We start from the raw sequence: 26,773 nt of genomic DNA, 5'->3' as shown, positions 1-26,773 counted from the left end.
CCATATTGAGAGGAAGTTTACGTTCCACAGCAGATGGATGAAAAGTACATAGAAAATATTGGATATTGATGAAAGGACTCTGTACATAACTAGAATTAAAAATGTCGATGGAGTGTGAAAAAAAATAATTTGGTGTATTCCTCCTAGAAACTTATCAGAGACCTCTGTGGAGTAAAGGTTTCTCTTAAATCATTAATTAGATGATATTTATCTTTTATAAAATACAAGAAAAGAGGAAAGTGACATGAAACATTTACTCCATAGTTATTTTACATGATACTTCAGTTAATCTTGTAATTTGGACTATAAAAGATTCGCTTCTTTAGACATGAAAATCAAACAATATAATTTCTCAATAATTCTTACAAAAATAAACCTCTTTCATACAAAATTAGCCATGTTTAAAAAAATAATCTTTTAAAGTGAGCTGCTGTTTCTAGTAGAGTATCTTTCCATAGCAGGTGTATAATAAGCACTTTTAAAATATTTATGGAATTCATGTCTATGGGGCGGAAATTCCTCAATTGTGCATTTTCTATTTGAGCAGATCACTTAAAGATATAGGTGGCCCAATCCTAGGACAAGATATGGCATCTGTCAAGTTTGTTTTATGTGCTCTTATAGTATTGGTAACAAATAGGCCTTTTGCAGTCAGAACAAACTCAGGTGTGCAAAGATGTAACTTTTTATAAATGAACTTCAGGTTCTGACGCTGAAGTGCCCGCCTGCCTGCCTGATGGTAAACAACATTTCTCTCTGCATATGTATTTCAGCTCAGTAATTCCAGTGTGAGATACAGTTATTCATGTTTGAAATTCCCTTCCATGCTCTCTTCTTATTATCCTCTCTAAAATGGGCACCAAGCTTGAAAGGCATCTTGAAGGTGGTTCTAAAGGTGTGCACTCTGGGGTGCCTGGGTGGCTCAGTTGGTTGCGCATCCGACTTCGGCTCAGGTCATGATCTCATGGTCCGTGAGTTCCAGCCCCGCCCTGGGCTCTGTGCTGACAGCTCAGAGCCTGGAGCCTGCTTCAGATTCTGTGTCTCCCTCTCTCTCTGTCCCTCCCCGCACTCACACTCAGTCTCTCTCTCTCTCTCTCTCTCTCTCTCTCTCTCTCTCTCTCTCTACCTATCTCAAAAATAAATAAACATTAACAATTTTTTTAAAAAAATAAATAAATAAAGGTGTGCACTCTTCTTGATTCAGTTCTTTCTGGGTCCAAACCAGCCTCCCTACTTTGACATAATTTCTATGTCTGCTTCTGGTAAAGGTGATGTCTCTTTTGCTCTTGAATGGTAATCCAGGAGATCTGTTTGGCTTTTCTTGGAAACCTCCTGTGCTCCCTGACATTGGTCATTCTTAGAGATGTCTCTGTATTCTTCATTGGATTTGTACTTTGTCTCTGCTCACCTCTTTTTCCCCCAGCCGGTTCCCCCAGGAGTTACTCTGCTCCTCCACTCATCTGCAGGGGCTTCTGTGGCCTTTTGCTTAATTTGTCTCCTGGCCGCCTCTGAGGAGCGCCTGATGCTTCTGCACAGTGCGTCAGGGGATCTTCCACTCTCCCAGTTCCGCACGTTGGATACAAGATGCTTCCAGTCTTGGATTCCGCTCCCTGTGACTCCATGTGAAATCCTACCCAGTGAGTCCCATTTCCTCCCAGAATGAGGAGCGGTGTTCAGGATTCCTACACTGCAGGGAACCTCCTCCCTTCTCAGTTTCTCTCCCAGCAGGTAGGGACATCTTTTCCACTTATGTACAACACGAGAATGTGATGTGCATTTTCTCCTGTGTGGAGAGTTCCTATTTTTGTGAATAAGTCCTTTTGACTTCCCCATTAGGGTAGAGCAAGGGAGGGTGGGTTGGCATCTGAGCCAAGACTTCCATCGGTCGTTTGAAATGCAAAATCTTGAATTAGGTGCGTACCAAATGAACAGAGTAAAATGAGCCAGGGCTTCCAAGTCTGGAAATCTACTGGGCTGTATAAATTAAGACACAGAAACATATTTCAAATTCATATTTGAACAGCAACAAATAATGTAGCCAGCCTGAAATGATCTTTGGATAGAGCTATAGGAAGACACGAGGCTGAATTAGTAGTCAGGAGAGCATGCTACGCTTTGGAGGTTTGCTCCATCCGTAGGCACTTTCCAGTGGCATTGAGCAGAGCAGCGATAGGGTCTTCTTTTAGAGGGATGGCTCTGATGGCAACAATGCAGATGGCTTAGAGGACGTGGGAGGAGTAGGAAGAGTGAGACCCATAAGGAGACTGTTGCAATTTTGTAGGAGCTCAATGCCAACCACCTGAACTAGGATGTAGTGAGAAAGAGAAGACAGCGTGGGTTTGAAAGTGGGGGGACGGTGGAAGGGAGGGGAAAGTGGGTGATGGGGACTGAGGAGGGCAGCTGTTTGGATGAGCACTGGGTGTTGTATGGAAACCAATCTGACAATAAATTTCATATTTAAAAAATAAGAAAAAAAGAAAGGCAGTTTAAATGTGGTACCAATAATAAGGCTTTGTAGCTGGTGAAGTGTGGGGAGACAGGGAGAAGCTTTTGTGACGGTGTGAATGGCACCTATGCTAGCTCTAGGACATTGTTGATTTTACATCTCTAATTTAAATTTTTTTAATATTTATTTTTGAGAAAGAGACAGCGCAAGCATTGGTGGCGGGTGGGGGTAGGGGGCAGAGAGAGACAGAGACACAGAATCCAAAGCAGGCTCCAGGCTCTGAGCTGTCAGCACAGAGCCCAACGTGGAACTCAAACTCACGAATTCACAAGCCATGAGATCATACCTGAGCTTAAGTCGGACGCCCAACCGACGGAGCCACCCGGGCGCCCCTACGTCTCTAATTTAAAAGCCTTTTTATCTGGGGTGTAATTTCACCTGAAAGGGTATGGCATAGGGTGTGAAACACACATGAATGCTAACTTCTTTCCTAGAGGCAGAGGCAAACTTCTCTGTTAACAAAAATGGTTTAGGTATCTTTTTGTAGCTATACCAACCAAGAACGTTTGAAAACAAGTCATGTTAGTTCATGAGGATAAACTGGGGATGGGCCTCTCTGGGAGAGGCTGACTGAAGCTTGGGATGCGTGTAAGGTAGAACAGAGAACAATCCTGTTATTCCTACGAAGGAAAGAGGGTCAGTCCCACTCCTTCCTCTTCAGCCAAAATCAGCTCAGAGATTCAGTTTCAAGACTCTAGGATTCTCATTATTGAAGTTTGCTTTCACATTTGTTTTTATGTCCTATGTGGTGTTGTTTTAGTCTGTATTTTATGATTTTTTTTAAAATCATTAATCACACTTTACCTAGCTTTCCAAAAGACATTCCCAAGGCTCCTTGTGTGATTTGTTCTTGTGGTTTTAAGTACCTCCTTCATATAGAACTATTACTGTAAAGGCGAAAAAAATTTCTTCCTATCAAAATGTTTTCTCCAACAAATATTTATTGAGCATGTATTATGTTATGGTACTTTCCAAGGTCCCGGGATAGAGCAAGAAACAAAACAAGTAAATATCCCTGCCCTGGTGGATCCTGTAAGAGAGGACAGGTAGAGTGGCCTCCAGTGATCAACAGGGTTCCGAGATCAATTTAACCTGGGTGAGACCTTTATCCATAACAACTGTCATTAGATAGACATATTTAAGATAAATGTATAGTGTTCGAAGTCAGTAAATTCTGAGAATAAAATACGGCAGGGGTGGGGGGTAGGAAGGATACAAAAAGTGACATTTTATAGGGCAGTTTTTTTCCCCCTTGCCAAAGTTCTTGATCGTATGGACAGTGTTGTTGTTCTCTTAGAACGCAAGCACTTTCATAGTGTTGAGCATTCTAGCCCAGGGTTTGGGGCGACCGGTATCCTAGACCTGGCTTCACCAGTAGCTAAGTGATAGGAAGTAGACCAGTTTGCTTCCCGGAATATAAGTCTCCTTGTCCATCAAAGAAGGTTCCTTCTAACCCTGAAAATTCCTTCTATATTTCATAAGTTAATTTTATTTTGTCATTTATTTATTTATTTATTTATTTATTTATTTATTTATTTAGAGAAAGAGGGCACAAATGAGCGAGGGGCAGACAGAGAGAGAGACAGGGCTCACCCGAAGCAGGGCTCATGTTTTACTGTAGCTGGACTCGCCTTCACCGAAGAGAGGCTCAAGCTCACCCAGTGTGAGGACTCAAACTCACAAACTGTGAGATCGTGACCTGAGCCAAAGACGCTTAACCAGCTGAGCCACCCAGGCGCCCCTGTATTCCATAAGTTAATTTTTAAATTAAAACCCTGATGTATTATAGCCTGAGCAGTCAAAATTTGTGTAGACCCTCCACTCGTTCTACAACGCTATCCTCTATTAGAATACAAACTCTATCATAAGACACTTGTCATTTGGCAATAAATATGAGTCTGTCTCCCCATGCAGTATGTTTTTTGTTTTGTTTTGCTTTCCATTTGGTTAAAGGACAATTTTATTTGAAAGTGAATCTGTTTAGAATGTTTTCCCCACACTTTGATCAGTGAAGGAGAGACGTGGGTTTAGAAAAAGTTACTAATTTGGGGAACTTAGGGAAATGCATATGTATGCAGGTATGTATAAGGGCAAACCTTTTCATTCATGAATTATCTCTTGTGTCAATTACTAGTTTCCTATCCATGCTTTCCTGATTTTCTGAATGGAATGTGTTTAGTTATGTATGTAGAACAGAAATGAAAATGTTATATATTACAGAATTGGCTGACCTTTTTACAGACTGACAACTTCTCATTTTCCCTGACAAATACTCAATCAGCACTTCAGTCTATTAAGAGCAGAGCTCATTAACATGCATAAACTAGCAGCCTGATCTAGTTATAATGCATCTTTAATGGGTGACTTATACAACATAGTGTGGCTCCTTAGTCTTGTAATAAAAGGTAGAGTGGCTTCCAGTGATCAACAGCGTTCTGAGATCAGTTTAACCTGGGTAAAACCTTTATCCATAACAACTGTCATTAGGAATGACTAACATTTCAACTAATTAGCCCACCATTTACAACCCATAAGCTTCTCACAGATGGTAGATGTTTATAAACATCCACAGATGTGTGCACAGCTGACTCTCAGTTATCCGCAGAAATAGGGGGCATAGATAATTTAGATTCACTTATAATACAAACCACTCATTTTAGCTAGTTTCAATCTCCTTTCTCTTTGGACTTCTTACCAAGCTGTTAATGAAGTAGCAAATTAACTAATGTAATTTTAACTTCTCTTATTGATGCACATACCCAGTGGTAGAAACACTAATAGGTACAAATGTGGTCACAAGATGGCTGGCAGTAGGATGAAAATAGGACCCACAAACTTAGATAAATATATTAAGCAATGGAGAATTGTTCATATGTGCTTGTAGCTTTATGTCTAGTAACTACCTGAACTCCCTGGAACAGAAGAAAATATCTCCTTAAATTTGAGATAAAGGAAAACAAAACAAAACAAAACTACCATTTCCATTGGCACTTTGTGTCCTGTGTTAACAATCATTTCTTCCCAGATAATTCCTTCTGTAATTTAGTCTCAATTTTTCATTAAAATGTCAGCCTATCTACTGTTTGCTGCTGAATGAAGATGAAGACATATAAATATAATAACCCACACACCATGAATTTATTTATTTGCCTTATTTCCTTCAGCCTGAAGAGTCTTGGGTCTTGCACTTCTTTTGCAGGTTCTTAATCTAAAACATTCATTTATTCTTTCTTGTGCACTGGGTGTATTTCACTTGTCCAAGCAAGTTTAAAAGCAGTATTTGATAGAGCTCGCCCAGAGCCAGGAGCCATATGGAGATAACAGAGTCCACAGAATGAACTGTGAAGGGTGACCATTTTGTTTCCTGGTATACAGAATGCATTACTGTCTTCAGGCTGAGGCATTCATAAGTTAATACAGTTGTTTTCCAGAGTTTCCTTACTGGAGGAATATTTTTTACTTCAGCCTATTGGAGAGGATAATTAATAATTCTATGACTGGACTTTGGGAATATTACAAAGTATTTAAAGAAGAGATTGTATAGTAGATTTGATGGTGACCAAAATTAGTGTGAAGAACTTGAATGTGGAAGAATGTGGCACCGAAAAAAAGAAATCTTGCATTACTGGAGTTCACCAGTAGACATGTAACTTTTCAGATAAGTGATTGACTAATGATTACTATTTTTCATTGGAGAGGATTTGTAAGTACTGACAGGTTATATAAGAATCCTGTTGGGATTGGGAATTTAGTCCTTTGAGATAAAGAGATTCTTGTATACATATTTGCCTTCGACAGTTTCCTCTGTTTGAATAGGGTGGTATTGGTCACTGAGATAAGAAATCCAGGAGGACGTGGAAGTTTGGGGAAAATGGTGATGAATTCCATTTTATGGGCATTACCTTTGAGATATCTGTAAAATGCCTGAGTTTCCTTGTCTGTGTGACTAGGGAGAGATGAGGGTCATTCAAGCTAATTTGCCTGAGACTTTCCCAGTTTTAGCACTGCAAGTCCTTTGTTCCAGGAAACCCCTTTAGTCACTGGCAAATATGGATTTTTGTTTGCTGTAGTTGGGTCTCAGGACTAGAGTCTGTACTGTTGATAAAACCTTGGAATTCTTAATATACAAAGCCATGGGATTTAATAAATTGCTGATGGAGAATGTGAGGAATGGTTTCAGGGTGGACTGAGGAAGAGGAGTCTGGAAAAGAGCTTGAGAAGGAATCACCATGAAGTTGTAGGGAACAAAAATTCTGGTATCATAGACCCCAGTGAATAGATCATTTCAAAGGAGAAGAGGTAGTCCACATTGTCAGATGCTGCTAAGAGGTCATATAATAAAGAGAATGACAATTGTCCCTTTGACTTCAGCTCAAAGGAGAGGGTAGAGGGTTGATAAGTGAATATGGGAAGTGAGACTGAGTTGTAAAAAGGGTGGTAACAAGAGGGGATTTGGGGTCAAGAGAGGGCAAAGCAGGTGTTTAAATTGGTTTGAATGCAGTTGAGGGAATGAGAAAGGAAGGGAGGTTGGAAATTATACTCAATAGAAGAAGGTCCTGAGTGTAGCAGGACAGAGTGCAAAGGATAAGATAACAGTGCAGATGGAGGAAATTGTCTTGGAAAACTACATGTTCTGTCTGCTATTGTGATGGGTGGGAAGGAGGAAAGTCTGGGTCCAGGTGTAGATACATTTGTAGATTTGATGTTAGGAAGTTAAGGGTATTTTTGTCAAGTGGTTTCTATTTTATATCTGAAATAGAGGAGGTCTTATACTGAGGAGGGGCAGTGGTTGCTTGAGAGGCTTGAAGAAAGTGTGGAAGCATTGAAACAACCCCTATCAGGGAGTGGGAGTGAGAGCCTCCTGCTGAAACATAGGAGTGTTGGATGGCATTAAAAATTCAGTTGAGATTGGCAACTGTGATTATGTACTGGCCCTGATCCTGCAGTACTATTTTTCACCATGATTACTCAGCAGCTGGTATATAGTTTAAAGAAGATGGAATTTTAGGTTCATTTATGTTTTACCAGGAGTCTGAAAAAGTACACCAGTGGAGGAAGGAAGGAAGATACTGGCTGGTGAACCATGGTCAAATCAATGAACCATGGAGTATTAGCAGACAAACAAAGAATGAAGACAGTGGGGCCAGGTCATTGGAGATTTCCAGGGATAGGTGATAGGACTAGTGAGAGAGGGAGAGAGGGAGAGAGAGAGAGAGAGAGAGAGAATATAAGAAGAGCAGGAGTCAGAACAGTTTATATGAATTTAAGTTATTATTAATAAAATAGTTGTGGGTGGTGGCAAAGTTCAGTTATGGTTGTGAGAATGGGTAATGGACCATTAAAGAGAAAGGATTTGTCTCTGGAGATGAGGGAGTCAAGGAACTCATTTGCTGTTAGATTAGTTGTTCACATGGGGTTGAATTCATGCAGGATGATGGCAGGACTTGGCTGATAAAGGAAGACTGAATCCAATGACCAAGTCTGTCTTGAATAGAAGGCAGACTAGTGCACAATTAGGTGACACAAACCCAGAGGGATGGCAGTTGTATAACAAAATGACATGTTTCTCAAAGTGTTCTTTTACATCAAGAATTGATACTCTGATGTAGCAGTAAAGATTAGGGAGAAAACAGGTACTCCCCTTTCCCCTACCTATACTCCCACACTCATGTAATGTGTGAGAGGATGAGCTACATCTAGTAGGAGGAAGCAGTGAAGATCATCTGCCCAGTTTCCAGGTAGAGGTGATAAGAATGTTCACTGCAGACCTTGAGATAGTAGAAAACTTGTTTATGCTAATAAATATTGAGGAAGTAAAGACCGGGAAGAACTTAAATTTGGGTCACTGGTGACCAAGAATGACAGCGGTTTAGCTGGCCTCAAGGTTTTAGCCCAACTATAGCAGTTACCTACTGAATGGGTTGTAGGGAGAGCCCATGAAGCCACAAGCAGACTAGGCTGATTCTGGTATTTCCTGGTACTCCTGGTCCTAGCGAAAGGAGGATGTCTCTGGCCTTTCTCTGTGAGGAAGGAATCTTCTGTGACCTGCATCTCGTTTATTGCCAGGTTCTGGAGAAAGTCAACAGGTTCCCAGTGACTTGGGGAGAAACCTAATCTGTGCTTGTTGGTTGAGTTACCAGCTACAAAAACCACTGTCTTTTTGCACCTTGAGGCATTTCCTAAAACACCTCTAAGTACAACTCAGCAAAGCTGAGGATCTAAGTACTTCTCAGTTATCATGCAACACCTCTGTATAGAGAAAAGTGCATGATGGAAAGAATCTGAAAGAACTGGTTTGTACCTCCCCTGTGTTACCTACCCATTAGAAGACTTTGGGAACATTACTTCACCTCCTGGAGCTTCAGTTTCCCTGGCTTTAAACAATGGATCTGATAATAGTTCCTTTGCAGGGTTGGAGTAAGAATTAAATCAGAAAATTTAGGGAAAATGCTCCGCACAGGCATTCACTCAAAGCGATGGTTCCTCGATTATCTTGATTCATATTTAGATTCTTTTCTTTTTCTCATGCACTCTCTTCTAACTCAAACATACCTAATACCGGGTTTTATTTGGAGTCTTCTGTATTCATTTTGTCAGTTTTTTGTAGTCGAGAGGAAAATCTTCCATTGTTCTCATCAAAGAGTTTAGCACATTTTTGCCTCCAGTTTCTTTGCAATTGATAATGAGTTCATCGAAAGTTCAGTTGTTTCCCATTTTCATTTCTTTTCTGTGTTATTTGCTTTCTCCGGAAGCATATGTCAATTCCTTTCTTCCCCAGTTTCCTCTCATTCAGAGTTGCCTATTGTCTTTGCTGACTTCCTTTCTCTGAAAAATACATGGCTGTTACTCTGAGTAGGATTTTTACATTTCTTCAGTATGTAATATTAATGCCACGCTTCTGCATCTGATTGGGGAAGGGGTGGGAAAGGAATACCAAATTTGTGCAGAATAAATCAGTATTTCTCCTTTGAAATGAAGTGAAAACACAATACTTTGAGCCACAGATTTATATCAGAAATTAACTTAGAACTTGAATCAAGTAAACTACTCTGGGCAAAGTTGTCAGCAGTTCTTAAAGTTGGCATTTAAGAACATTCTTGGCACTCAAAATGCCGATATACAAATTTCCATTGTTTATGGTGTTATCCATAGGGTCCTTTAAAATGCATTGAAAAACTGTCTTCAGCAATCTAAATGTGTATTTACAGGTATCAAAGAATAACCCCTGCAGTCGCCACTGGGCAGTCATAGCTGTACCTCCTACATTAAGCAATGTCATAGCACTCTGTTTCCTGTCTTGGAATATTTAACATACAGGTAGTCACAAATTTTGTGTTAAAATTGCCCTTAGACTATAAGTCCCGTGAGAACAAGGGCTGGGGCTGGATTCAGTGGCTGCCACATATTTCTTAGTGCATACGTGTAGGATTGATTTGAACTACAGATTTTATAGTTGTTTATTTCCAGCTATTTCTTGGAGAGAGCAGTTTGACTATTCTGCCAGCCCCTCAAAATCAATTCTTCTAAAACCAACTTACCATGTTCCACATAAAACCTGATTTTCATGTTCTCATTCTGGGTTCATGATACCACCAATTTCCCAGTCACCCAGGCTTGACACCTTCACACTATGCCAGCTTTAATCATGCTGAAGTACAATTTTGATTATTTCACACCTTTCAAAACCATTCTATGGCAGTTCCTCAGCCTTGAATCCCAGCTCCCTGGGCCCCTCTTCCCGACCTTTTTCCCCCCTCTTCCACTGCACACCATATGTTGCTGTCAGCACTTGACTGTTGGGGCCCCTCTGGGCACCACTCAGCAGCCAGGTGCACTCATTGAGAGTGGCCCCTCATGGCCTCGAGTCCATTTATCCCAGCTTCTCCTGAAAGAAATTCCTGTGAAATTACTCCTGTCCCCTAGTTTCCCTTCCCCCCCTTTTTTTTGATTCATGGCATTGAATTAACATTTTCATTTTCTCTATCTGAAATCATTCCACTCTTTGTTCAAAACTTTATGAGAAACAAAGCCATTGAAAAATATTTTTCAAAATTTCTCATTAATATAAGAAAATATTAAAACAAGTCTCAAATGTATCCTAGTAGATTTTCAACGGGAACTAAGCACTTGCCAAGCTTAAACACTGTCACACTTATTGCTCAGAGTAAAATGACGCTCTTATGGGTAACAAGTGAAGCTTCTTCTCAAAAATAGTGATGTTATGCCATGTAATTAACCTTTTCCTGTCTGGGTTACTGTGTGATTAAAGGGTCATGGGTATTCACTGTGTGTGAGTCACATCTTGTTAAATGCCATTATCATTTCACATCTACATATATATTTAAATAGATACATTATCTTCCCCCTCACATTCTATGCTTTTACAACTGAGGGCATCTGCTCAGCATCCTAGTCCCTATGTAATACACAAGGACAATTTTGACAATGTTTAGTTTTTAACCAGAGTTAACGCTGGATTTTATATTGTGCTTTCTTTAGCAATTGTTAGAATAGGTCACTGTGAACAAGCTAATCAGAGTTGGGCGTTTGAATACTTACATGGGAGACATTTTAACAAACATTTTAATACTGGAAGGATGATTAATGCCTTTTTGAGCACCATGTGGTAGACTAATGGCTAAGCAAGAAGTCCAAAAATATCCTCTGCCTTATAGCTAATATCTCTGAGCGGTCATAGAAAGGTCTTTATCCAGTGTCCTTATTGATAAAATAAGTGATTGACTTTTTTCACTTATGTTTTGGAGATAGTCCATATGAACAATTGAAATATGCCTCCTTATTTTTTTACATCTCTGTATATGTTAACATGTGAACGTCATGGTTTATTTAGTCTGTCTCTTACTGTTAGAGCTTAGACTCTCCCTTGCTGATGGGCATTTAGGTTGTTTCCAATCTCCTGTTATTATAAACAATGTTATAACGAACATCCTTGTGCACGTGCTTTTGCACACATGTGAGTTATAAGTAGGATAATTTTCTTAGAAAATATTTCATGAAATGGGATGTGCAATTTTATTTCTGATAGAGTCTACGTTGCATTCTAAAGAGATTGTATTAGCTTTATATTTCTACCAACAGTGTGTGGAGTGACCTATTTTCCAGCCTATACCAATTATCCTTATTTTTTATTGCTACGCTGATAAGTGAAAGATGATCTTTCACTGATGTATTTGGAATATCTTTAATTATGAATGAGTTTGAGTATTATATTCTCTGTATAAAAGCCTTGCTTATTTATTTTTAAGATGGGTTTCCTGAACATATAATTTGCCTGTTTTTTGATGGTTTTTTTATTGATTTTTTTCCCCTGAGTCACAATGTTCATTATTTCAAGAAAATTAGTCTTAGGGAATATCTGTGTTTCAATTTTTTTTTTCTAGTTTCTCCTTTTATTGTTCATGTTGACTCTGTTCTCATTATTCTTTCCGTTTGCAGACATTTAGTGTAGTAAAATCTGTATGACATTTGGGTATTTAGATGTTTCATAAGAAGATCTTCTCATTCCAGAACTAATGAAAACTTTTACATACTGTCTGCTGTACTTTTGCAGTTTAATTTTTTAATGTTGAAATGTTTCATCTACTTGGAATTTATGTTGGTGTAAGTAACAGAGTGGAATCCAAATAAAATAATGTCACCATAGTAGTTGTTGAACATTATCTGTACTGATTTGAAATGCCACATTTATCATAAATCATGAATTAAATTTTTAAGTGTTTTTTATATGAATTTCCAAGAGCAGTATATACTACACATTATCTTCCAAGCTTATTTGACCGCAGAACTACCCTCCCTTCCCCCACCACACACACACATACTGCTTCTCACGGAACTAGTATTCTGTGGTGCACACTTTGGGAAACTCTTACTGAAGTTTTTGCTTTCTTTTGTTTTTAACATTTATTTATTTTTGAGAGAAAGAGCACAAGCAGGGGAGGCACAGAATCCAAAGCAGGCTCCAGGCTCTGAGCTGTCAGCACAGAGCCCAACACAGGGCTCTAACCCATGAGATAATGACCTGAGCCAAAGTAGGACGATTAACTGACTGAACTACCCAGGTGTCCCTTACTGAAGTGTTTTTTGTTTTTTTGTTTTTTAAATGTGGGATGTCTATTGCATACAGCCCACCTGCTGTATTATTTTGTAATAACAAACTCATTTATTGATTATATACGGTCACTTTTAAATCTTGTGCGTTAAGTATGTTGACATTCTGAAAATGATTGTGCCCCTTTTTTAAGTTTATTTCTTTATTTTGAAGGAGACAGAGAAAGGGAGAGTGGGGGAGGGGCAGAGAAAGAGGGAGAGTCCAGCATGCTCTGCTGCATGGACTCAATTCACAGAACTATGAGAGCAGGACCTGAGCAAAATCAAGAGTCAGATGCTCAACCAGCTGAGCCACCCAGGCGCCTGGTTCTGCCCTTTTTATTTGAAAAGAGAATTAAATGAGCACACAAGTAACTTATTTATTCTCCTGGAGTTTTGCCACTTGTTTACATTAGTTTTAAAAATGAAAGAATTCTAAAAAAGATTTCAGAAGAAGATACATGGGTTATCTTCATGAGTTTAATTAAATGACTGTGATGATGGAATCATCATTTTTTTTACAACAACCTAAATTGTAAGAAATTGGGAAATTAAAAATGAATGACAATGCAATATGATTTGTTACAGTATATTTATATTACCTTTTTTGCCTAGTTTACATAATTAAAATAGAATCATGCTTTATTTGTGACATCCAATAATGGATGTATTTTTTAAATGTTTATTTATTTATTTGAGGTGGGGGGCACAAGTGGGGGAGGAGCAGAGAAAGAGAGAACAGAATCTGAAGCAGTGTCCAGGCTCCAAACTTTCAGTACAGAGCCCGACATGAGGCTTGAACCCACAAACCGTGAGAAAATGACCTTAGCTGAAGTTGAATGCTTAACCGACAGAGCCACCCAGGCACCCCTGTATATTTTTTTTGAAGACCAGAGAGTTCATTTGAGAAAAATACTTTATTTTACAAATACTTCTTTAACTTTATTTAGTATAAAATGTAAAATTAGATTCTAATTTGCATACAATATAATAAATAGTATAATAAACATGGTTTATTTGTTTAAATGTACCTGTAAAATATGTTTTTACTGAAGCTTTGAAAAGATAGCCTATATTTTATCCAGAGCAGCTGTAAAAATGGCCCCATGGTATGTGCTCAAGAGTTACAAGATGACACAAGGTGGCTGCGACAGGACCAAGCATATTCAAGATAGCAAGAAATAAGTAGTAACATGTGATTTCAGACAGAGCTATGTCATAGCTCCAGTAGATATTCAAGATAGGAAGCAGAAGTAGAGAGGTTATAAACATATGCATCCTTTTTCTTCCTAGAAGCACTCTAGCAGATGTCCACTTAAATTTCATTGGTCAGAAATGCATTACATGGCCACCCTTAGCTTTGCTAGTAGGGGGCCTCAGAAAATAAGGTTTTAACTTTTCCAGCCTCCATAGTGGAAGCAAACAAGGAGAGGGTAGGGAATGGATATCTTGCAGTGGCCAGTCAGCAATGTGTACCATATTGGTGAGTAAGAATAGTCATCATAATATTAAAAATGGCAGTTAATATCTATTGAGGCCTTACCATGTGTGAGACACGATTGTAAGCTTTTCACATGTGTTAGCTCACTTAATCCTTAAAACAACCTTTTGAGGTAGATGCTCTTCTCCTCCTCCTAAATGAAGAGATGGGAAAGCACAAGATGGTCCTTAAGGGGCACACAGCTGGTAAGAGTAAGAGCCATGATTCAAGCCCAGCACTTTGAGTCCTTGATTTTGTTCTTAACCGTTCTATTTTAAAAGAAAAAAAAAAAAAAACTGAAAACAGTAAAAACTTCTTTATAAAAGATTTATTTTATTTTGTTTTTTAATGTTTATTTGCTTTTGAGAGAGAGACAGACAGAGCACAAGTAGGGGAGGGGCAGAGAGAGAGGGAGACACAGAATCTGAAGCAGGCTCCAGGCTCTGACCTATCAGCACAGAGCCTGATGCAAGGCTCGACTCACAAGCCATGAGATGATGACCTGAGCCGGTCAGATGCTCAACTGACGGAGCCACCCAGGATCCCTTTATAAAAGATTTTAATTTGTTTCCTTCTAAGTTATAACAGGAAATGTGTTGAATTCAAATTGTGCAAATAATGAAGAATAGTGGAGAAAAAATATATTAAAATATTGAGGGTTTTTTTAATGTTTATTTATTTATTTTGAGAGGGGGAGGAGCAGAGAAGGGGCAGAGAGAGAGGTGTGGAGAGAGAATCCCAAGCAGGCTCTGTGCTGTCAGCACACAGACCAATGGGGGGCTCGATCCCACGAACTGTGAGATCATGACCTGAGCCAAAACTAAGAGTTCGATGCTCAATGACTGAGCCACCCAGGCATCCCTAAAATCTTGGGTTTTTTTAATAAAAATTCTACTTATGGTTGAACCACTTAACTACAGTATAAAAGAGAACTGTTCTAATTATCATTTTATCAGTTAAATCCCAATGAAAATTGGCTTTCTAACTCCCTTGACTCAAATTTTCACTTTCACAACTAGATTAAGACAAGTTCAAAGACTTTAAGTTATTCCTGTCTTTTTGCTGTCTGGTTTAAGTCATATTTTGAGCTTTGTTCTAGGTTAAAGACTGAACTGGGTTACCAAGTAAAGCAGATACAATCTGGTTCCCAGAAGGTCTATAACCAGCAGCATAGAAAAATAATTCATGGAATTTTGTAAGGGCAACTGTCACTGTTTCTTTTAGAAGGAGTTGGGTTAAACTATAAGCCTATGAATTTTGTGCATCAGCGGCACACTTTTCAACAATTCTTGGAGAGACTGAGCTTTTCTTCCGTAGCCCCGCTCCCAGTTCCGTTATATCTCTTCCTGCTGCTGAAGCCCTATAAAATGTGGTGAGTTACAGAAGATGTGTAGGGGACAATGGGGTAAAAACGGGAGCTCTCAAAGTGCATGCAAAGTAAACACAATGGGAAATGGTCACAGTCTGTGAACGCTCATTTCTTCCTACATTCCCTTTACACATTAGTTTGCTTTGTGGCTTATCCTCAGAGCTCATGTCACTGCACGCTCTCTTCCTAAGAGATCACGCACTCTGCCATTTCAACAACTAGCACACCACAGATCAACTGACATTAAGCCCTTACTCTGTGCCAGGCACTCTCTTTTGTGCCTGGACATGATGTATCTCTTTTAATCCTCCAATAACCTTTGTGAAGCAGGTACTATTATTATTTCCACACGAAAGTTAAGAGAAAAAAAATGAGGGTTAGTAGAGTTAAGTAATTTGCCCAGAGTCACACAGATGGCTAATTGGAAAGCCAGTGTTTCAATCCAAGTTGTTTGAATTCAAAACTTGTGTTCTCTACCTTTTCACTATGCTCTTTCCTATAGCTTCAAGTACAACCACTGTGTTTCTAAGTTAAAACTATTAGGGTAACCAGTTCTGCCTCTAGTGTTAAAGCTAAGGCACCATCAGCCTCCTGAACACCTTGAATCACTTGCAGTTGGACATCTCATGAACACCTCAACATATCCAAAAATGAATGCCTCTCTAGGCTCAGCCCCATTCCACCACCAGGCAAGCATGAGTCATTACTTGGGGAATATTATTGATCCATAGCTAGTTGGCTAGTTAGCCAAGCTAGATACCTGGAAATTAACCTCAACTTTATTTTTTTTTCAACTTTATTTTTGAATACTTCCATCCAGGCTGACCAAGATTGTTCTGTTCTTCCTTTCTCTTTTGCATTTTCAACACTTCCATTCCTTCCTTGGGCCCTGTGATCACGTTTGCCTAGACTGAAATCCTCAAACCTTGCCTTCCATGTTATCCCTCCTCATAGTGATCTTTCTAAAATGGGAATTTGACCATGTTAGGTCCTAGGTTAAAATAAATTGATGGCTCCTTTAAAGGCAAACCCCAAATTCCTGGGCCTATTTCAGTGCGTGGGGAGCTGTCCCCTCCCTGTGCCCTCAGCACCTCTCAGTACTTCCCCTCGGGGACCCTGCTCTCCACTCCCATGGACATCTGAGCCCGCCAAGTGTTTCTGGACCCTCCAGAACCTCTGCCTGTTCTTTGAGCTCGAGCAGGGTCTTCCGCCTTCGGAAAGCCATGGCAGACCTAAAACTCTTTAAGTCTTGGGTATCCAGGGGGCCTTCTCTGACTGCTGTTCTTTCTTCCTGCGCCCCACACCAAGTGTCCCTCCTGGGCTGGAGATCTCCATCACGGTGCTCATGATGTTGTGTTATTCCATTTGTTACCTCTCCTCCTCCCCTTCTCAGAGGAAAGCACAGTTAGGCCAAAAATCAACTTCCTTCATCTCCATCTCCCTGGTCATCTTTTCCTGTCATGAAATCTTTTGTTGCTGGCATTACTTTATATATATCAACATAATGTCTGCAAATTCCTAAATGAAATATGTTAAGCTTATAGCGTATTTTCCCTCTTCTCTACTGCCTTCCACTTCTCAGAGGTAACCACTTTTAATTCTTAGGATTTTTTTTTTCCTGGTATTTATTTACCTCTTCTCTATTTCTAGATAATATGCTTAGACTATTGCTAATTTGTTTTAGGCATTACTGAGTTCCTGATCAGTGATGATTTAGTTTCCTTTTGCTTTCTGCCGACCTTGTACCCTTTTCTTCTACCCCTGACGTCCTCACATTACAACTGTATCATACCTGCTAGTCCAAGAATAACCAGTGTTTATAATGGCGCAACTGTGGAAATACTCCTTATTCCTCCAGTTAGTATTCCATGATTGTTTCCCGTTGGGCAACAGTGTTATTTCTAGATTTATACTTTTTTTTTCTTAATTTGCTTAGTACTTGGGTATATCTGTCACTGTTTTATCCAGACTCTCAGACACGTCTGTTTAATCAGCAGCAGTCATTTTTGCAAATGGTTCAACACAGCAGATTTGCTTTTAGTTCCTTGGCTACGGTTCTCTCCTCCATTGCCTTTTTCTCCCATGTGATCTGAATTGGCGGCTGCTCTGAGCCGGGGACACAAGTACCATCTTGAGAAATTTTTTTTCCCACTTTGCTGTTCTGTCCCCTCCCCTTTCCTAGATCCCATGTTTGTTTGTTTGTTTTTTGTTTTTTGTTTTATCTTACTTTCTTCCCTTTTTTGCAGAGGCACGCCTTTCAGTAGTTTTTTACGAGCGAGTGGTCAGAAACTTGCGTGTTCATTTTCTATCCTCCACTTCTAGGCCATGTCACCATTTCTTCATTGGAAATACTTTCTCTTTCAGAATTTGAAATCTGTATCTTGTCTTCTGGAACTCAGTGTTGCTATTGAGAAATCCAGTTCTATTCTGATTTTATACTTTGTATGCAGCCTATATGGTTTGTTTTTAATGTTCTGGAACCTTTCAGGATTTTCTCTGCATCTGTTGTTATCTGTACTTTCAGTGTTCTGCCTTGGTTTGGGAAAAGTGAAATAAAGGACAGAACAAACTTTACCAGGTCCCTGCCTTTTCTCTTTTCTCCTCTTTATAAAATGTCACTGGTTCTCAAGATGCCGCCTCTCCCGATTCAGTCCTATGCACTTCTAGAGGACCACTAGCATCTGTGAGGCAAGGATAAAGTCACCCCTGGTATTTCGGGACCTTTCTCAGAGTCTGGCCGAGAGTGCTGAGCAAGTGTCTTTTGTAATACAGAAATGATTTCCGGAAATAGTACTGAAATTTTTGTCTGAATTTGAGGCCAGAATTTCCAGCTTACTTTCAGAAGTTATCAGGAGGTCCCTGCTAGCACCTTGTACTCACACGTCCAAAAGGAAACTCATTATGTTCAACATTTGTTCTCCACCAAACTCAATATTATTTGAAAATATTTCCATATTTTCTACTCCTCTAGTCATAGGCCCCAGAGACCTCAGACTGTGTGACTCCTTAGCTGCTTTCCCTCTCCTTGTCTGCACGTCCTATTGATTCTGCTTCAGAGGTAACTCATCCTTAGCTCTCCCTTCTCCATTTACCTTGACACTGTACGATTTTTTAAAATACCATTTACTAATTAACAAGGTGATCTGTTATTCAGACGTAGCAAAGCTTTGACTATCACAGTTAGTCTATTTATTTAAAAGAGTTCACAGCAGGAAACAAGCTATAAATATTTTGAATATGAACTGACTTGTAGTTAGGGAAATTGAATTCTAGTCTACAATTAAAAAATAGCTAATGTTTGTTTCTCTTTGCAGAGGAATAATGCATTAGACTTATGTAAATCTGAGTTATTAGGTTTGTATTAGAATCATGTAAATATAAATCATCTCAATACTTTACTATAGCTCACTTTTGTTTTTATTCATATCTTTTGCCTTTGCACCTGTTATCCCTTCTGCCAGGTATGCTATTCTGTCTCTCGTTTTGCCATGACTAACTCCTGCTTATGTGTCAGCTCGTAATTCACTAGGAAACCTTACATCTCCAGTAGTTCGTCCAGATCCCTCCCTTACTATCACACTGTTCTGCTTCTTGTGATCAGAAGACATGTCTTGTTAATTCTTGGGGCCTAGGTATTTTTAGTGCCTAATAATATCCTGGCACACAGTAGGCCCTCAGTAAGCATATGTTGAATGAATATTCTAAATGCACGTTTTAAAAATTTTATTTGTGGGGCGCCTGGGTGGCTCAGTCGGCTAAGCGTCTGACTTCAGCTCAGGTCACGATCTCACAGTTCATGTGTTCGAGCCCCGCGTCGGGCTCTGGGCTGACAGCTCAGACCCTGGAGCCTGTTTCAGATTCTGTGTCTCCCTCTCTCTCTGACCCTCCCCCGTGCATGCTCTATCTCTCTCTGTCTCAAAAATAAATAAACGTTAAAAAAAAAATTTTTTTTTAATTTTATTTGTGATTAACAGTATCTTTTTTAATTTTTTTTTGTTTTTTGTTTTTTATTTTTTTAATATAATTTATTGTTAAGTTGGCCAACTTACAGTGTCTACAGTGTGCTCTTGGATTTAGGGGTAGATTCCCGTGATTCATTGCTTCCATACAACAGCACCCAGTGCTCATCCCAATGAGTGCCCTCCTCAATGCCCATCATTCATTTTCCCCTCCCCCAATGAACCCTCAGTTTGTTTTCTGTATTTAAGAGTCTCTTATGGTTTGCCTCCCTCCCTCTCTTTTTGTAACTATTTTTCCCCCTTCCCCTCCCCCATGGTATTCTGCTAAGTTTCTCAAGTTTCACATATGAGTGAAAACGTATATGATATTCTGTCTTTCTCTAACTTATTTCACTTAGCATAATACCTTCCAGTTCCATCCACATTGCTGCAAATGGCAGGATTTCATTTTTCTCCTTGCCAAGTAGTATTCCATTGTATATATAAACCACATCTTCTTTATCCATTCATCAGCTGATGGACATTTCGGCTTTCTCCATAATTTGGCTATTGTTGAAAGTGCTGCTATAAACATTGGGGTACCTGTGCCCCTATGCATCAGCACTCTTACATCCCTTGGGTAAATTCCTAGCGGTGCTATTACTGGGTCATAGGGTAGTTCTATTTTTAACTTTTTGAGGAACCTCCACACTGTTTTCCAGAGTGGCTGCACCAGTTTGCATTCCCACCAACAGTGCAAGAGGATTCCTGTTTCTCCACATCCTGTTGTTTCCTAAGTTGTTAATTTTAGCCACTCTGACCGGTATGACGTGGTATCTCAATGTGGTTTTGATTTGTATTTCCCTGATGATGAGTGATGCTGAGCATTTTTCATGTTTCTGTTGGCCATCTGGATGTCTTCTTTGGAAAAGTGTCTATGTCTTCTGCCCATTTCTTCACTGGATTATCTGTTTTTCGGGTGTTGAGATTGATAAATTCATTATAGATTTTGGATACTAACCCTTTATCTGATATGTCATTTGCAAATATCTTTTCCCATTCCAGGGCCTACTTCTCATAGGTACTTCCTATCAGTTTCCCTTAGAAATGATGATATTCAAGAACATAGTAAAATACACTATAAAGGTTATTTAATTTATAATGTATCTAAAACAGTGCCTGAAGCACAATCAAATATTGCATAAACTTGCTGTAGTGTGCTATGGAGTTCATTTATTAATTTATTCCCCTACATTTTTATATCACTTAGCAATTTATCAAGTGCTTTCTTTTGTATTATCTCATTTGATTCTCTCATTAACCCTAGAAAGGTATTCTTTCTATTACACTTGTCAGGAATGATTTTATAACTAGTCCAGTGTCTCACAGGTAGTGTGTTGAGACCTCAGACTAGAATGCGTGTCTCCTTACTTCCGTATTATATTCTTTCCATTACGCTGTGGGAGTGAAGGCCAAGAAATGCCATCAGCTCTGGGAGGCTAAAGCACAGAACTTCCATGTGGAGAGTGAAGGATGGGAGAGAGGTTTGTAAAGAACCACAGCTTTAAAGTTGCCTTTAGCTAAAGAGCAGGTCATGAAGTTAGAGGATATAAGATTGGAAAAGCAATTGGAATCAAGTGTTGGGACAAGTGAAAGAGTTGGTACTTTATATTGTGGGAAGTGAGAGATACTGAAAATTTGTGACTAGGGGATTGAAGATCCTAGTTCTGCTTCAGAGCTCACTGGTGCTATATGGGATAAATTTGAATTTGGGATTAACTAGACACAATGTGACTCCTGGCAACTCATGCACTATTTTGGGTGAAAAATAATTCAGTTCTGGGGTGCCTGGGTGGTTCAGTCGGTTAAGCATCCGACTCCGGCTCAGGTCATGATCTCACAGCTTGTTGAATTCAAGCCCCGCATCAAGCTCTGTGCTGACAGCTGAGTCTGGAACCTGCTTCGGATTCTGTGTCTCCCTCTCTGTGCCCTCCCCCTGTTCACTCTCTGTCTCTCAAAAATAAATAAACATTAAAAAAAATTAATTCAATTCTGGACACTGAACTTAAAGTTTAGTCAGAAAAGGAAACAGATTCTTGAGATATTTAGGCGTGTACAGTTTGGCAGCTGAATGGATGTAGGAGACAAGGGAAGAGGAAGAAACAGTGCTGCTTTGTTTACAATGGTGGTAGGAATGTACTCCCACCACTTCCCTGGCCCCCTTTCCACATGAGACCTTTATTTTCCTGCGTGATTTTTTCCTTCCATTTGGCCCTATTAGTGCTTCACTTGTTAATATGGTCAGCATATATTAAGGAACATTTTCTGTGCAATACTGGGATTTTTCTGAAAAAAGCCATAATCTCTGTCCTCAGTGAACTCAGTCTAATGGTAAAAACTGTCAAGTAAATTATATTGTAAAGGATTTATTGCTGTCGGTACCCCATGCCATTAGGACATGGAGGGGCACCCAGTTCAGCCCACATAGATCAGGGAAGGGTTCTCGGTTCTCTGTCTTAAAGGAGAAGAAGTTAGCTTGGTGAAGGAAAGGGAAAGATGTTCTATGTAAAGAGAACAGCATGTTCAAGCACATGAAATAGAAAACATGGAAACGTGGGGGTGTAAGTTGTTCTGTGAGCCTAAATGTGTCGGTATCTATCTGCTCAGAACAAATGGATTAACCTACCTAATGATAATGTAATTATCTTATTCAGGTAATTTAACATTGGTATGCTATAATTCTTTAACATCTAGTCCATTTTAAAATTTCCCCAGTTAACTCAATAAAATCATAACTTTTTTTTATAGTCTAAGAGCTAATCAAAGATTGTATTTGTATTGCATTTCGTTGTCATATCTCTTTAATCTCCTTTAATCTAGAACAGCTCCCTAATTTCTTTCCTTTCCTCCCTGTCTCCTTCTCCTTTTTCATAATTGGTAGTTATTAAGAACCCAGGCCACTCATTTCACATAATGTTCCCAACTTTGGATTTCTGTGATTGTTTCCTTACATTTAGATTCAGGATAAATATTTTTTTCTGCAAAGTACCACACAGGTTGTATCTGTCTTAGTGCATCACTTGAGAAAGGAGTCGTTACCAAATTTGATGTCAGATTTGAGTATTTGGGTAAGGTGATATCTGCCAGATTTCTCCAACTCCTGTTCCTTTGCAGCCTTGTACACAATGGTTTCTGCATCCATTGATGATATCTGCCTCATTCAGTTCTTGTTATGTGAGTTATAAAATAGTGTATTTTCTATTTCCCCTGTATCTTTGACACCTAGTGGTTGACATTCTTTTGTAAAGAGGAGCTTTCTCTCCCCCTATATTTATTTCTAATTTTTTAGTATCAATATGGATGCATAATTGTTTTTCCCCCCCAATGTGTAATAATCCATCTCCATTATTACTCATTTAGTACTCATGTCATCCAAAATTTGGCCAAGGCTGTCTTTCAGTCTGGCTCTCCTCTGCCCTTTTGACACATCCCTGTCTGTCCTTGAGCACTCGATTATCTTCTGGTGCATCAATGCCTTCCTTGTTCACACTTTCTTGGTCTCAGCACCAGAATCAGTCATTTCTCTACGTATTCTGGTTCCCATTAAGAATGGTATTCAGAAATCAAGATCTGGAGACCAGACATGCTCTTTGCTATCACAGTGTCATTACTTCTGGGTTATTTTGGAAAGCTAGGAAACGTGTTTTTTAAAAACCCTGAGCTTCTGTGATAGTTGTACTAGCATTCCAACACTTCGTGGTTCTTCCTCACCTATTCCATACTTGTGTATCGTTTCCCATGATGAGTATACCTATCTCCTCAGTCTTATGATATAAACATAATAGTTTCAGAATCACTATGTCATTACCATTACCAACAGTAAACTTACTAAGGAAAGTTCAAATTTTTTTTGTAATTCTCTTTTTCTCCCCCTTAAAGTTAATGCCATTAATCTCATGCTTGCTTTCTTAAACTTTTAGGTTTTTAAAATATTACCTTTTACTAACAAAATATATCCACAACCTTATATACCTGGCATTCCTTGCAGGTTTTTTTTTTTTTTTTTAAGTTTGAGTGTAAATTTTCGAAGATCGCTAATTACTAATTAAAGTGACTGAAATTTGTGATGCATTTTAATTAAAATAGCCATCAAACCACCTCAGAATTAAACTTATATGAAAATTAACTTCCAAATATTCTATTTATCACCCACCTTTTTTTTAAATTACACCTACGAAATTTAGTACTTTTCTAAAAATATGAGATAGAACCAGATGGAAAGGGGCCAGTGCATATTTATATTTATGTATCTGTTTATAAACTGTAAATGTTTGCTATCTGTACTCTCCTGCATTCATTTGTCATCTGTTCCAAATGAAGGGATTGTGTCTCAATAAAAAGAAATTTTAAAAAATGAGAGGAAAATAGTTTTCTGTTACTTTCCATGTAACGTATACCAGTCACACAATTTCATAGAGAATGCCTACGAGTAACCTCTTTCCGAGGGACCAAAAAGTCTTGGGCATTTCCTTGAATTTGGGATTGGGCCAGCAGTTTCTTTGAAGCTTTTCTTTTTCCCACTGCTTTTCAATAATATTTAGCTTTGACAGCTATAAATAGCTGTAAATATTACAAAATAATCTGTTTTTTGCAGAGAGAATTGACTCTATAACCACATCTTTCGGTAAATATATACAGAATATCAATTTAAAGTAATCATAATGGGATGAAATATTTTAGGTATTTGAGAGCCTCTTCTGTTATTTTTCATTACAGAAGACAAACTTTTCATACATTCTGTAAAAGTTTGTAGTGATTATTCCGTGTCACCTAAGTCAGGGGGCGATTATCTTCTGATATGAAAACTCAGTTGTTGGGAGCATGTTCACAATAGTTAACCTGGAAATATAATTTTGTGCAATGAGTTTAGGCAGCAGAGTTCTCAATAACAACAACAAGAACATTCTCCTACACCTGGCCGATTTTAGAATAGAAGCTGGTGCTTTGAAAATAACCCATTTCTACAAGGGAAATGTGATTTATGATAACCCGCGACACAGATATGACTAGAACCGCATTCTATTTAAAGTTATTGTGCCGCCAGACTATAAAAGCAGTCCTCTGAAGTGAATCAATGGAACCCGGTCCTCTTTAGTGGACAGTAACGCAGACACTAATGAGACAGATTTCATTAAAAGATATTTGATTTATGAGAGAGTTGAAGTCCTATCTTATCTTAAAATTGCTGGTTTAGTCCTGGCATCTGATCTTTCTTCCCCCTACCATCACCATCACCAGCTTCTGTGTATGCTTTGACATTGCTATGGTAACCCCGGGGGCTGATAGAATTCCCTGCATCTCTTTTCACAGAGGGTGATGAGACAGGAGTGATGGATAGTCTGCTGGAGGCTTTGCAGTCGGGGGCTGCCTTCCGCGACCGAAGAAAAAGGACACCAAAGCCAAAAGGTGAACATTATACTTGTTTCATGTTACTTTCTAGGGAACTATCACAAAGAACAACCTTTTTTTCCTTCCTTTTAATTCTTTTCAAGTCATGTGTCAAGCATGCAGTGCTGTGGGCAACAACTCTTCAGAAGTTCCATGAGTTTGCTTAATCCTTCCCTTGCAGTGACAAATGTCAGAGAGAGAAGCATTCCAGTTGGCTGATGTCAGTGGCACATTAACAAATCAAAGCACTGAACCTAGAAAATCTTGATTAGTGTGACAAGTCTCATCTAAAGAACCATATGCACCTTATCCCAGTGGAGTTTACAGTAGCATAATTAAATGGGAAGTAAAAGTCATAACATCATTGCTTCAAGTATTTCAGGGTATTGAAGCATTGCTTTGGGTCCCGACCTATTTCACCTTTGAAAACAGTCTAATACTGTAACACTTTTTGAGATGAACAGACCTCTATATTAATTTTCTCTCTCTCTCTCTCTCTCTCTTTTTTTAACAGATATTCGGCGAAGTTTCAGTCCCATGTCTCAGAGGCCTGTTCTGAAAGTTTGTAACCATGGTAATAAACCGCATTCATAAATTGCACATTCTTCTTATCTACTTTTATCCTATTGATCTGTTATTTTAATAGGCTGCTGGGAAGTTCTCACGTTTAGATACAGCTATAATAGGAGAAATGTGTAGCTGTACTTATTTGCTATGAGATTGTATATTCATGTTTCATGCTTACATCATTGCCTTGAGGTAGTATATAGAGTTCTTTCAGATCTCAGATGAATTTTTAAAATTATTATCTGAGATTATGTCACACATTTTTGATCAGTGTTGTCCAATGTATCCTTTCAAAAGCAGTATGCTCTCAAAGTAATATTTTACATAGGATTTACCTTATATCAGGATACAATTTGAAATATTGAATCTGTTACCTATTTTACTCTACCATATTTGCCAGTAAAGTCTGAAATAGTATGACTAGCATTTTGACAAAATCATTAACACAGATGAGCCTCATGTGTTATTATTGTGGAAGGATGTACCAGAATCACCAAAAAGGTGGGTTAACTTAGTCTCTGATACTTAGCTGAGATTGACTGCTTTCAAAAGTCCCTGACCAACCTCTGCACACCACCTGCATGGAGCCCTCTTCTTCTCTTCAAGGTGCCAGTTCATGTTGACTCGGTTTTATTTATGTCGGTTCCCTTTCTCTCACTGTCCCATATTACAGGGTTCTGCTTACCTTCCATAGTCATAAGCAAGTTTATCGACCAGCATTGTCGTTTATACAGAGTGAGATTGTCACCAAAGTATGCCAGAGTTATAAATGGAAAAAATACTTGACAGATTTGCACTGAAGGGTTGTTTTGGGTGCAGATGAGTTAATTTCTGGAAATGTGAATGTGTGACGGAGTATAGAAATCTGTGTCAAATTTCTAGGGTAGCCTAAAAAAATTTGTGAAGTAAAAAAGAAAAAGACGAGAATGTGGGTAATTAATCTTAATAGATGGATAGATGCTTACTGCTCAAGGTAAAATGTATACAGTAGATGTTTAATAAATGAGAGGAAAGGTAATATCTACAGCAAATTTTTAAATAGGTCTTCTGAGTCTTTTCAACAGTATGTGTTTGTTACCGTTTGCCATTTCCCTACAGTAGAAAAAGGAATTGTAGTAGTATGTCAGAGATATTCACTGTAGGTAATTAAGTAATTCCTAAATTTGGGTTTATGATTTGGAGTCATTGCGACATGGTAAATAATGGCAAAAATTCTGGAGAATAGAGCTATCCTGGGACCCTAGAGACTATTTTGTTTTGTAGATGAATAAGTGGAAACTGAGAGAAGCTGAAAACTTCCCAGGAGTACAGAGCTAGTTAGTGACATAAATATGACCAAAATGCAACTCTGATTCCCA

The 26,773-nt window shown here is 38.8% G+C and overlaps 1 protein-coding gene across 4 annotated transcripts in view; it reads left to right on the top strand.

The window, feature by feature from the left end:
• The window catches only part of DIAPH3 (diaphanous related formin 3), a 503,888-nt gene that overhangs the window by 343,943 nt on the left and 133,172 nt on the right, over positions 1-26,773 (top strand). For all 4 annotated transcript variants that reach the window (XM_053216218.1, XM_053216210.1, XM_053216209.1 and 1 more), the window contains 2 exons: positions 24,771-24,866; positions 25,363-25,422. In XM_053216218.1, coding sequence (XP_053072193.1) covers positions 24,771-24,866; positions 25,363-25,422 — 156 coding nt within the window. The remainder of the gene's footprint in view (positions 1-24,770; positions 24,867-25,362; positions 25,423-26,773) is intronic.

The sequence above is a fragment of the Acinonyx jubatus genome, chromosome A1 (genome assembly GCF_027475565.1).
Source record: "Acinonyx jubatus isolate Ajub_Pintada_27869175 chromosome A1, VMU_Ajub_asm_v1.0, whole genome shotgun sequence".
NCBI classification, from domain to species: Eukaryota; Metazoa; Chordata; class Mammalia; order Carnivora; family Felidae; genus Acinonyx; species Acinonyx jubatus.
This window is presented reverse-complemented; position numbering and strand designations above follow the sequence as displayed.